Below are 13,690 nucleotides of genomic sequence, written 5' to 3' on the forward strand. Positions count from 1 at the left end.
TTAAATTTCTGTAAAGTCTTATGAAGCTTCGAAGAAAGGTTTCTCAAAATCAGAGTGTTGCCCTCACTGCTTCATTCAAATTAGAGTAGACTATTATTATATATATACATACATGCTCAGTTTATGTTATGTTTTCATGCCTTGTATTTTCTAATGATTAATCATTTAGTAATCTCAGGTGTTCGCCGACTTATTACACGGTTGAAACTAGACTTTTACTTCACATTTTACCACACTTATACCTTTTCTTCATAAGTAGTTTTGATTTGAGATCTATACTCGGGTACAATTACCCAGAATCCTCTCTGTTGTGATGGCAGTCTCAAAAACGAGCCTATCTATTGTGTATAGTTTCATTTTTGTTTCTTTTCTCTTTCCTCTGTCTTCTCTCTTGTACACCTATCCCTGTCGTGTTCTGTTTGTTGGCTGACTATTGCGTTAGACTGATGATGTCATCCTCATGTGACCCTATAACTTTCTGTGTAATAATTGGTTCATTGGTCCCTGCTGAAGTTCACTGCATCAGGAAAATGCCAATCAATTCCTCATGGAACAAAATCAAATTGCATCCTATTTTTTCCCATTGCATATCAGTTTCTCTCGAATACAATACTAATACAAAACGTTGTTGCATCATGGGGTACAATATTGCACATTTTTTAATATCACATTATTTAAATTATCAACTTAACCTCCTCTGTGCATTTAAACAAAAATTTAGAACATTCTGGAATATTTAAAAGGTTTTAAAACAAAATGAAACTCCCTCTAAAGTCATGTGTCCACCAAAGTAATTTAGCCAAACATCGTGCAAATACTGACATGAGCTCTGTTTCACGTCTTTTTGCGCTTGAATGGACAGATTCATACAAAATTATGTCTCGGCGAGTATCCTAGTAAACACAGTCGGTAAGGGCTTGAGTAAACGTGAACAGTTGAAAGACAACGCATGTGTATCAATATACTGGATCTGTGCATTAGGCCTAGGTCTTAAAGTGACAGCATCCTAATATTCCTGCTGCTACCTGCGTTTTTAATGTTAATCAAATAATAAAGGGCAAAGAAAAAATCACTCATTGCTCTCGACTGAATAACTTTGGAAAATGTAATATGAATTAATCTGTTTAATTTATACAGTTAAGGCTATCCAGTGATATTTTACATTTGATTACTTTATTCAGTGTCTCTACCTAAAAACTACTGTACTTGTCTTTAATGATGTTTTAAATTGATGCTAGTAGTTTTAGCTGTGCTATTGAAACTAGAATAGAATTGTTAATTTTCTTCACTGCTATCTAAACTTTTGGTGTCATAAATGGCTGGTTTTGCAAAAAGAAACTATTTAATGGCCAGTACAACATATCTATTATTATTTAAAGTCTTTATTTTTCTTATTCTTATTTCTCTTAGTCTTTATTTAAAAAATGTGACAGTGATGAGCTCTGCGTTTTACCCAAAGTGGAAACTTTCAACTTTCCACCATCAGAAAAAACTATAAATAGACACTCAGAGCTTCATGCTTTAGTGGACACACGGCCTAAGTGACCGAATGTATTTAGAAGGCTCGTAGTTCCGCTAATGTGATATTTTCCTCGTTCATGTGCCAAAGTGAGGCTTTCAGCTAAATTTTATATTATGATGGAGCACAAAATATGTGAATTGTGTGAGGTGATGTAGTGAGCTTCACCGGTGACATCATCATAACACATGAACACACCTGCATGTGTGTGTATGACGTGTACAGCGGTCTGATGTTTCTCCCTCTGATGTTTTCTCTCTTCTCTCGGTTCTTTCCCTCGATCGCTCTCTCTTTTCGCCCATGAGAAGCTCTCTCTAAAGCTGGTAAGCATGAGCTCAGTAGCATAGTCGTAGCGGCATGACCGTAGCATGTCCGTCGTTGTACTGTAGTAACACATGGTCCTTTAACATCACTTTGTTCCTTTGTGTTCAACCCGCATCAATATTTTGCCTAACGAAACTTTTGGTCTTTTTTTGTATAATTTGACCTTTTTGTGTGTATTTAAGTTCAAAACCATGTTGTTGTCTCATTTATCTTTTTTTGTTGATGTCTGTTTTTGTTTTGTTTTGTCTTGTTGCCGTGGTGACTGTCCCTCTGTGTAGCTCTCACTCAATGCCCACGTGCGGAACCTTATTGAGGTGATCTGAAACCCGTTTTTTTGTCCTCGTGTTTGTCTATCTGTTCAGTTTTCCCTGATTTGGTCTTTATGTATTTCAAACAGCTTGATTCATTTTGATCCCTAACCAGATGTGCTGAACTGTGATCATTTTGAATGTATCTTATGCCAGGTTCAGACTACACAATATTTTTGTCTGTTACAATAGTAGATTATGCGATTTTGACTCCTAAAATCTCGTTGTGTCGTGAACAAAAAACATGTCAGACTACACGTTACTTCCCGACCAGTCATTGTTTGGCGATTTTAACGACGTGTGTGATGTCATTGAGAAAGTGGAACTAGCCGACTGACTGGAAACGAGCGTAGAGCGCAACAGTCATTTTCCGGAAAAAAACATATTCTCCATACGGAAATTGGGTTGCGCTTTATTTTACAGTACGTGCACTTGCTTGTGCTTACAAAGTGCTGAGTAATATAATGTAACTACATAGGTTAAGGTTAGGTTTAGAGGTAGCTAGGTTCAGGGTTTTTACCTAGTTTTTACATAGTTATTACAATTACTCTAAGTACATAGTATGTACATGGGGAACAGGACTGTAAAATAAAGTGCTACCAGAAATTGACTTTGAACGATAACTTATAAACCTTTAAAAACAGTCCTACTGTGAGCTTCGAGGTTGTTAACCGATAGTATTTGCTTCTGCTGAAGCCGTCAGCCTGCATTATTTCAGCTTATTTTTTAAATAATCGTATTTATGATTGTAATTCCTGGTGGAAAAACCACATATCACCCATGATGCTCTACCAAAGATTACACCAATCAGAGAGTCGGAAAAAGCAACACGCTCTGAAAAGCTTTTTAGCTCCGTCCACATTATAGCAAAGGAGAATAATAAATGAAAAATGATCTGCTAGCTAAATGCTAATCCAGTACTGACCGAATTTCTGAAGTGCCCTCGGTATCGCCACATTTATATTTTATTTACTCTGCCATTGTCATTAATGAATCACCACGACACCCTATGTCAAATGGATCGTGCTTAAGTCGGGCTGATATCATGTAGTCTGAACCCGGTATTAGATATTCTGTTGAAAAAACTTATAATACAAGTTAAAGGGATAGTTTACGTGCCAAATAAATATTCAGTCTTCACCAGCTTACCCTTGTGTCATCCTCAACCTGCTTGACTTTATTTTTTTTCTTGGAATGCAAAAGGAAATGCTTACTTTCACTTTCCTTACATGGAAAAGAGCAGTGTACACATTTCTCAAAATATCTTCCTTTGTGTTTCACTGAAGAAATAAGTCAAACACTCTTTAAATGACATGAGGGTGAAAAAAATCTGACAGAAATACCATTTTGTGTCAATTATTTCATGTATTATATTAATTATCAGTGATTAGGATATATAAAATATCTTAACCAATCACAAAGCATCTTACTACTTTAGCCCCGCCCAAAGATTTTGACATGTGATTATTGTTGTATGATTTACAGTTGAATATTATACCATAGCTAATGTATGTTTATAGATATGTGAATATTGATCCATATAATTTCTGTCTTGATTTCTGAGATTTTAGAGCACATTTTTTTTTAGATAAAAACATTTTTAAATAATCAAATGTTGCACAATTAACATTTTTATTTGAACAATTTGTCTTTGTTTTGAAGAGGGTGAGTACAAAAGTGATTGTAGCATGTGTGTTGTGCTCGTGTAGAGATCTATATATTTCAAGTTTGCCTGGGGTGAGTTTGTGGGTTTATTTTACTGTATTTTTGAGTGACAATGCAATGCATGCCCAGTAAAATCTGGATGTTTATTGTTTGCATGACAGTACAGTGGCGTGGAAGAAGGGGTAAGGTCGCTGTGCCTGCCTTGTGACCTTTGACCTTTTAGTTAGACATTTGCATTGAACACTGGGTTGGATTAAAGGAAAACTTACAGCTATACACCTATTCAGTCCAAGTTCAAATGAGAGAAATGCTGTGAATAAATCAGGTCCAATTCTAGGCTAGAATAAGTATTGCAGTGTCTTTAAAGGGGTAGTTCACTTTGAAATTAATTTTTGGTATGTTTTATCTTACCTCAAGGGCATCCAAGATGTAGGTGTCTTCGGTTTTGCAGTGTTTTCAATTTTGATATTTTTAGGTCAAACCGTTTCTGTCTCAGTCATATAATGGAGGTCTATGGGGTCCACCTCAAAGAGCATGCACAGAGAAGTCCAAATTAAACATGATTTAATAACTCATAAATATAAATACACATTGATGGCCTTAAACATGAAACGAGCAGTTTGTGTGAGAAAACAAACAGTATTTATATAGATTTTACCTCTTGTCAGCACAGCCACATCCAAGTGATCTGAGGGCACGGGCGCTTTGTGGCAAGAGGTAAAAACTATATAAATACTGTTTGTTTTCTCACACAAACCGCTCGTTTTGTGTTTTAGGCCATCAATGTGTATTTACATTTACAAGTCATTAAATCATGTTTATCTAGACTTCTCTGTGCATGCCCTTTGAGGTGGACCCCATAGACCTGCATTATATGACTGAGACAGAAACGGTTTGACTTGAAACTACTGTGAAAAAAAAGACACCTACATCTTGGATGCCCTTGAGGTAAGATAAAACATATCAAAAAATAATTTCAAAGTGAACTATCCCTTTAATGTCCCCAAACTCACGGCTCTTTAGCACCACCATGTGATTAAGATCAGCATGGCGAAGACTGCCTGTCAGAGAGAACTAATGTGGCAAAAACCACGACTCGAGTGTTCAGAGAATCGATACATTAATGTAGACAGGAAGAGGAGATTAGAGAGAGAGGGCACATAAGGACAGATGCAAACCACATTTCTCAGATCAACCAGAATCAGGTTTCAAAGATGAGCGAGCAAGACAAGATCATTTATTTTATGAGAACCGTTTAATCAATGTTGTTGTTGGCATTGGACTGAATAGGTTCCGTCAATCATTGATCTTAGATTTAATTAGCTCATCTGGTTTGCCTTTGATAAACACCTGATTTGAAAGCTGATTGGCTTCTTACCAAAGTAAGCTAGCCAACCAGATGACAGGAACAGAAGAATACGTAATAGTCAGTTGATGTGTTTGGATGTGGCCTGGTTTGACCCTCCCTATTTATACATAGGCTATGCATATTTTTGTTTATGTATTTGAAGAGTTCAGATGCAAAAGTCTCTAAATGCCATTTGAAATTTTCTTCTTTAATGATGATTTTTATCAAACTTGTATATTTAAGTTCAGTAATTTCACTTAAATAACAATTAATAGGTAATTATCATTGCCATTTAAGTGAAATCACTGAACTTAAATATACAAGCTTGATAAAAATTATCATTCTAGAAGAAAATTTCAAATGGCACTTAGAGGCTTTTGCATCTGAACTCTTCATTTGTAGATTCTAGCAGGACAGTGTTGTTTTTTTAAGGTGCAAACACTCATTGTTTATCTCCCTCTCTGTCTCCTCTCAGGGTTCGAATCCGGAGGACTTCAGTCATCTTCCTCCAGAGCAGAGAAGGAAGAAGCTTCAGGCGAAGATCGACGACATCAATAAAGACATACAGAAAGAGATGGACCAGAGGTATACAGACAAAACACACAAATAACAGAAATTCCCCCCAAAAAAATCCTAAATAACACATTGACAGTGTTAAGAAGGCTATAAAGACTTTGTGAGCCTTACAAAGTATCTATTGGTTAACACTTTACGAGAAGGTTCCATTGGTTAATGTTAGTTAATCCATTAGCTAACATGAACTAAAAATGAATAATACGTATTTGTTCATCTTAGTTGTTAATGTTATTTAATAAAATACATCATGTTCATTATTAGCTCTGGTCTGTTAAATAATATGAAGATATGCATCTTTTGATTTTAATAATGTATTAGTAAATGCTGAAATTAACATTAACTAAGATTATGAAGTGCTTTAGAATTATTTTTCATTGTTAGTTCATGTTAACTAATATTTGTTAACTGATGTTAACAAATGGAACATTTTTGTAAAGTGTAATGATTATTTATTGCAAACTCATGGTTTCCAATTAGATTATGATTACTAAAAGAATAAAATTAATTTAAAAAAATCAAATATATTGGGCTTTTAAAACCCCTTTACTCAATTACTCAATACAGTATGAAATGAGTTTCAATAAAGACAATGTTCAATAAGGCTCAAGAAGATCAAGTCCTTTAGAATATTATTTGATTTTTCAGTAGGATTTTTATTTGATTCCTAATTATGAAATTCCAATCGAATTATGATTATGATTACTAAGAGAATAAAAATAAAATAAAAATAAATAAAAATTCAAATATATTGGGCTTTTAAAACCCCTATACTCAATTACTCAATACAGTATGAAATGAGTTTCAATAAAGACAATGTTCAATAAGACTCAAGAAGATCAAGTCCTTTAGAATATTATTTGATTTTTCAGTAGGATTTTTATTTAATTTCCTAATTATGAAATTCCAATCGAATTATGATTATGATTACTAAGAGAATAAAATAAAAATAAATAAAAATTAAAATATTTTGGGCTTTTAAAACCCTTATACTCAATTACTCAATACAATATGAAATGAGTTTTAATAAAGATAATGTTCAATAAGACTCAAGAAGATCAAGTCCTTTTGAATATTATTTGATTTTTCAGTAGGATTTTTATTTGATTCCTAATTATGAAATTCCAATCGAAATGCTTTACATATTAATTTTGGTGTATTTTGACTAGGCCAGGTTTTGATTGGATTTATTCTGAAATAATTTGTATTTATGTGTAATTTTTCTTGGCAGAGATGCTTTGACTAAAATGAAGGAAGTGTATATAAAGAACCCACAGATGGGGGATCCCAACAGCGTGGACCCTCGGTTAGGAGAGATCGCCAACAACATTGAGAAACTGCAAGCGGAGGCACAGAAATTTGAGGTGCGTGTAAATGAGCATCTTGAAATATATATATCTAGCACAGGCCTGGATGTGTAGTTCAGTTCAGTGGAAATGAGTGTGTGTGTGCGCTCTAGGGCTGGTTAGCGGAGGTCGAAGGAAGGATGCCTGTGAAGAGTGAGCCTCCGCGGCGGACAAGTGTCCTGTACGAGACCCAAAACAGCACACCACCCACCACCAACAACAACAGCTGCGCACAGGATAGAGAGAGGTACACACTCACACACACATTGTGTGCCTACCTTAGCTCCACCCACAATGGAGAAGGCCTGATTGTTGCTTAGTATTTACCTTAAAGGGATATTTTCAACCAAAAATTTTAACTCATTATTTTTGTCATAATTTACCCTCAAGTTGTTCCAAACCTTTGTGAATTGTGAAACACAAAAGAAGATATTTTGAGGAATGTCGGTAACCGGACCCCATTGACTTCCATAGTATTTGTTTTCCATACAATGGAAGTCATTGGTGCCCCACAACTGTTTGGTTGCAAATATTTCTCAAATATCTTCTTTTGTGTGGCATTAACAGTGAATGAGAATTAACTATATACAAGAAAAATGATCAAATGTATAAAAGCATGAGGTGACGCTCGTATAGCACTTTGTAAACTCTTTTTGTGCTATATTAATAAAGCTTTACTTATTTTCACTGAGGACAGAACGATTACTTGCAGCTGGAAACTTTGCATGTAGCTTGTGCAGACAACTTTAACATATTTAGATTTTAATCTTACGTTGATGTTAACCTTGTTAACTAGTGACTTCAGTCCGGACATATTCGTTTTTAAGATGTTTTACAGTATTTTATGAGGACATTTTTAAAAACTAGTCCCTCAGGAGTGAAATAAAGCAAATATATGCATATACTTTCAAAACAGTTGCTATAGTTATTGTCTACGTGTGTGTGTGCGTGTGTGTGATGGAGCAGTCCGGATGGCAGTTATACAGAGGAACAGAGTTCGGAGGTCCAGAGTAAGGTCCAACCAGAAACAGCGGAGTCCGGCGATGAATTTGATGACCCAGACGAAGAAATGCTACCGACCATCGGCACCTGCAAAGCCCTTTACCCGTTCGAAGGTATTTCACGTTTAAATGCGTAAACACACATTTATAGCAAAAATATAGGCTTCGCTTTAAGCCTTGTGAACTGCCTCACTGTCTGCTGTCTACTTCCTAAGTGAAATGGATACTTGCTAAATATTATTACTACTAATTTATTCCTGTGATCAAAGCTGAATTTTCAGCATCATTACTCCAGTCCTCAGTGTCACATGATCCTTCAGAAATCATTCTAATATGCTGATTTGCTTCTCAAGAAACATTTCTGATTATTATCTATGTTGAAATCAGATTCTTTGATGACTAGAAAGTTCAATAGATCAGCATTTATTTGAAACAACATAAATCTTTGGAAACAATGTCACTTTTGATCAATGTAATATATCCCTGCTGAATAAAAGACTTCAGATATATCTTTATTTTCCCATCACTTTCCTCTGTAGGTCATAATGAAGGCACCATCGCAGTAACAGAGGGGGAGCTCTTGTATGTAATAGAGGAAGACAAAGGTGACGGATGGACACGTGTTAGAAGAAACGAGGAAGAGGAGGGTTACGTCCCCACATCCTACGTCGAGGTCTTTCTGGACTCCAACTCCAAAGGTGCCATAACCTACATATGACCGAGAGCTCATGAGTCTGTTTGTGTTTATGAACCCTAAAGACGACACATCTAGGGTGTGTGTTCGATCCTGACTCTCTCCAAGCCAAGAATGGGACTGTTTTTATTAATACGGACAGACCTATTTCTGAAACTGAATGACTAAATGATTCTAATGTATAGAGCTGCACGGTTAATCATTAAAAGGATAGTTCACTTTGAAATTAATTTTTGATATGTTTTATCTTACCTCAAGGGCATCCAAGATGTAGGCGTCTTTGTTTTCACAGTATTTTGATATTTTTAGGTCAAACCGTTCTTGTCTGTCAGTCATATAATGGAGGTCTATGGGGTCCACCTCAAAGAGCATGCACAGAAAAGTCCAAATTAAACATGATTGAATGTTTCATAAATGTAAGTACACATTAATGGCCCAAGACACGAAACGAGTGGTTTGTGTGAGAAAACAAACCGCTCGTTTCGCGCCCTCATATCACTTGGACGTGGCTGTGGTTACAAGAGGTAAAAACGATATAAATACTGTTCGTTTTCTCACACAAACCGCTCGTTTCGTGTCTTGGGCCATCAATGTGTATTTACATTTATGAGTCATTAAATCATGTTTAATTTGGTCTTCTCTGTGCATGCTCTTTGAGGTGGACCCCATAGACCTCCATTATATGACTGATAGACAGAAACGGTTTGACCTAAAAATATCTAAATTTCTACATCTTAGATGCCCTTGATAAGCTAAAACATACCAAAAGTTAATTTTAAAATCTCTTTAAAAGATCGCGATCTATATTCAAACACCCACACGTTCTCATTCTTAAATGAGGAGTATCATTATTTCTGTTCCAAATATTCATATTATCACAGAAGTACTAAGATAAAAGATTATAGTTTGGATATAAACACCGATGTCTACAATAGCGATTAAAATAGAGCAAATTCTCTTTTGAAAGTAACTTGACACACAGCAATTGTATTGATTACATTGTTACGGCACTAGGTGACGAGAACAAATGAATTTGTCATTGAATTATTCATTCAAGAGATTTGTTCAGAGACACTGATTCATCCAGTAATGAATCACATGAAGTATTTATGAGTGAGTCATTGAATCATTCATTCAAGGCATTCTTAAAAAAAGTGCTGATTCATCCAGTAATGAAACAAGTGAGTCATTGAATTATTAATTAAACATTTTTAGTGGACTGCAGCCATTATTATCAATGGACTGCAGCAATTATTATCAATTAGTTAATTACATGTTATTTTGTTTAGTTGTCTGTTGAGAATCGTGATGTCTGTTTGAAACTAAAAGGTCGTGATTCTCAGTTTAAGCAGAATCGTGCAGCTCTAGTACTGTATGTGTCTTAGCACATGATGGTTTTAGATATTAGTCCACCATAGTTTCATATGGCGGTAGTATCTTCTCGTATTGAATAGCAGAGCATGGTAGATCGCCCCAATAAAACAGTAGCACCTCAGTGCAGTATATTAGATCCACGGGGAGGAGTCGAATCAAGATCCAAGGGGTGGAGATTAGGGGTAGGATTAGGGTTGGGTTTAGGGATTAGGGGGCGGAGTTGGGTAGGTTTAGATGTATAAGGTAGGAGGAGTTGGATCTAGATCCGACTCCTCCCATGGATTTCATGTTCTGCAGTGAGAACCATCTCCAATAAAACGCAACACACATATACGAGGAGATACATGCAAGTTTTTGTACTGTTTTCATATATAAAGTAATTGTAAATTAACTTAAAATCCAGCCTAGCTCTTGGAGGAAAACGTCATATCAGGGGCCGTTCACACAGAACACATTTTTCAATTCCACTGCTCTACTGGCGTCTCGCATATTTTTGTCTCGTCCATGACACAGCATTTTAAAAAACACGGCACTGGTTAAAATAAGTTAAACTTTTAAAGAACGAGTTTCTAGACCTTGCTTTTTTTTTCTCGCTCCACTGACCTGCATCTCAAAAACGCGTTCTGTGTGAACCGGGCCTTATGCTGGTGTTTTTCCCCTCAAAAACATCAGCTCAAGCATTAGTAATAATAATAAACAGTTTACAAGTAGCATAAGTAGTCATCATGCCTTTGAATATATTTGTGAAAAGCACATCATTTGCTAATACATGTTAGATAGAGATTGCCGTTATGGATCTTTAGCTGTATTATTTGTTCAAACTGTGTTCAATCTCAATACATACACTGAAAACAGTTGGTGTAGAAACAATTTTTTTTACAGTGTATAGTTGATGTAGATATTCATAATTAACTTAATATTAAACATAAGTTTACAGAAAAACACAATGCAACCATTTAAATGAGTAAAATCACAATCACAATCACGACACAATCATGTTCGGTGCTCCTCATCTTTATTCCTGGATGAGAGCTGAGTTGCCATTTTAGCTGTGAAATGTGACGCATGAAACGTTTCTGAATGTTTCCTCACAGAGCTGTTTTCCTGGACAAGGGTTTATCTTTCTGAGGGTGAGACGGAGTACTAGATGAGTGCATTAACTGTGTGTGTGGGTGTGTGAATGGAGATCTTGAATTTCTCTTTCATTTTAAGATGCCTCCATTTGCATTTGAATACTTTAGTTTAGACATTTGAAACCGTTTGAGTTGAATATTGCACGAGTGTGATTTCCTCCAAATGAAGTGTTGACGTCTGACCTTTGTTTCAGTTTAAACAAGCATGAACCTACTTACTGTATGCCACCTTTAAGTTATGGTTTTCTGCAAAATGGCGTCCACACACACAAAAAGCAAACCAACTTAAGAGATAACCTACATGCTGATCTAATTATTGATTATATAAACATATTAAACGTCATCTGAGTCCTCTGTTTCTGCAAACCTGCCTGTTTGAGTGATGTTTTCTCTTCATAAATGCATGTTTAAGGCTGCATTTGTTCTTGAATTCAACCCAGAAAATTTGATTACTCTTGCCAATAATTCATGCATATTATAAATCACGCTACACACAATCCTATATGTTTATATTGTCATTTTTCAGTCCATTTTGTAATTGTACAGCTCATAAGCATATACATAAAATGTCATGTGTGTGTGTTTGGTGTGCATTGAAATAGGCTTTTCACTCTTGTAATCGTGTTCCATGTTTTAAAGTGTTAGTTTATCCTGGGTTAATCACTGTGTACATTTGATTTTAAAATTACAAGTATGAAATAGTGTTATTGTTAAACTAAAACTATTAAAGTGGCCCTATTATGCTATTTCATAACTTCCTAATTTTGTTTCTGAGATCTTCTGCAGTATATGTGTCAGTTTCTCATAATACACATTGCACATCACCTTATTTCTCAAAGATTTGGTGTCTCTAAATCCCTCCTTTCCGAGAGCCTACTTTGCTCTGATTGGTCAGATGGTCCACTCTGTCGTGATTGGTCTACTCTGCTCTGATAGGTCCGATTATCCAGTCTGTCATGATTGGTCTACTCTGCTCTGATTGGTCGGATAATCTTGTCTGTAGTGATTGGTCCACTCTGCTCTGATTGGTCAGATGGTCCAGTCTGTTGTGATTGGTCTACTATGCTCTGATTGGTCGGATGATCTAGTCTGTTGTGATTGGTCTACTCTGCTCTGATTGGTCAGATGGTACAGTCGGTCGAGATTGGTCTACTCTGCTCTAATTGGTCGGATAATCTTGTCTGTTGTGATTGGTCTACTCTGCTCTGATTGGTCGGATGGTCCAGTCTGTAGTGATTGGTCAACTCAGCTCTGATTGGTCAGATGATCTAGTCTGATGTGATTGGTCTACTCTGCTCTGATTGGTCAGATTATCTAGTCGGTTGTGATTGGTCTACTGACTCTACTCTGCTCTGATTGGTCAGATGGTCCCGTCTGTTGTTATTGGTCTACTCTGCTCTGATTGGTCAGATTATCTAGTCTGTTGTGATTGGTCTACTCTGCTCTGATTGGTCAGATGGTCCAGTTTGTTATGATTGGTCTTCTCTGCTCTGATTGGTCAGATGGTACAGTCGGTCGAGATTGGTCTACTCTGCTCTGATTGGTCAGATGGTCCAGTCTGTTGTGATTGGTCTACTCTGCTCTGATTGGTCAGATGGTCCAGTTTGTTATGATTGGTCTTCTCTGCTCTGATTGGTCAGATGGTACAGTCGGTCGACTCGAGATTGGTCTACTCTGCTCTGATTGGTCGAATAGTCTTGTCTGTTGTGATTGGTCTACTCTGCTCTGATTGGTCGGATGGTCCAGTCTGTTGTGATTGGTCTACTCTGCTCTGATTGGTCGGATGGTCCAGTCTGTAGTGATTGGTCAACTCAGCTCTGATTGGTCAGATGATCTAGTCTGATGTGATTGGTCTACTCTGCTCTGATTGGTCAGATTATCTAGTCTGTTTTGATTGGTCTACTCTGCTCTGATTGGTCAGATTATCTAGTCGGTTGTGATTGGTCTACTCTGCTCTGATTGGTCAGATGGTCCAGTTTGTTATGATTGGTCTTCTCTGCTCTGATTGGTCAGATGGTACAGTCGGTCGACTCGAGATTGGTCTACTCTGCTCTGATTGGTCGAATAGTCTTGTCTGTTGTGATTGGTCTACTCTGCTCTGATTGGTCGGATGGTCCAGTCTGTTGTGATTGGTCTACTCTGCTCTGATTGGTCGGATGGTCCAGTCTGTAGTGATTGGTCAACTCAGCTCTGATTGGTCAGATGATCTAGTCTGATGTGATTGGTCTACTCTGCTCTGATTGGTCAGATTATCTAGTCTGTTTTGATTGGTCTACTCTGCTCTGATTGGTCAGATTATCTAGTCTGTTGTGATTGGTCTACTATGCTCTGATTGGTCGGATGATCTAGTCTGTTGTGATTGGTCTACTCTGCTCTGATTGGTCAGATGGTACAGTCGGTCGAGA

The 13,690-nt window shown here is 36.7% G+C and overlaps 1 protein-coding gene across 17 annotated transcripts in view; it reads left to right on the top strand.

Annotated features, from left to right (window-relative positions):
- The window catches only part of fnbp1b (formin binding protein 1b), an 81,353-nt gene that overhangs the window by 63,043 nt on the left and 4,620 nt on the right, over window positions 1-13,690 (top strand). For 2 of the 17 annotated variants that reach the window (XM_089123633.1, XM_089123639.1), the window contains 6 exons: window positions 1,828-1,842; window positions 5,640-5,749; window positions 6,969-7,101; window positions 7,197-7,330; window positions 8,047-8,198; window positions 8,624-9,043. In XM_089123633.1, coding sequence (XP_088979759.1) covers window positions 1,828-1,842; window positions 5,640-5,749; window positions 6,969-7,101; window positions 7,197-7,330; window positions 8,047-8,198; window positions 8,624-8,802 — 723 coding nt within the window. In that variant the 3' untranslated portion in view covers window positions 8,803-9,043. Of the gene's footprint in view, window positions 1-1,827; window positions 1,843-2,121; window positions 2,158-5,639; window positions 5,750-6,968; window positions 7,102-7,196; window positions 7,331-8,046; window positions 8,199-8,623; window positions 9,047-13,690 lie in introns of those variants that run through there. The other 15 variants (XM_089123637.1, XM_089123631.1, XM_039659568.2 and 12 more) reach the window with 14 other exon arrangements.

Source organism: Pimephales promelas, chromosome 19 (genome assembly GCF_988280905.1).
Source record: "Pimephales promelas chromosome 19, fPimPro1.hap1.1, whole genome shotgun sequence".
Classification (NCBI taxonomy): Eukaryota; Metazoa; Chordata; class Actinopteri; order Cypriniformes; family Leuciscidae; genus Pimephales; species Pimephales promelas.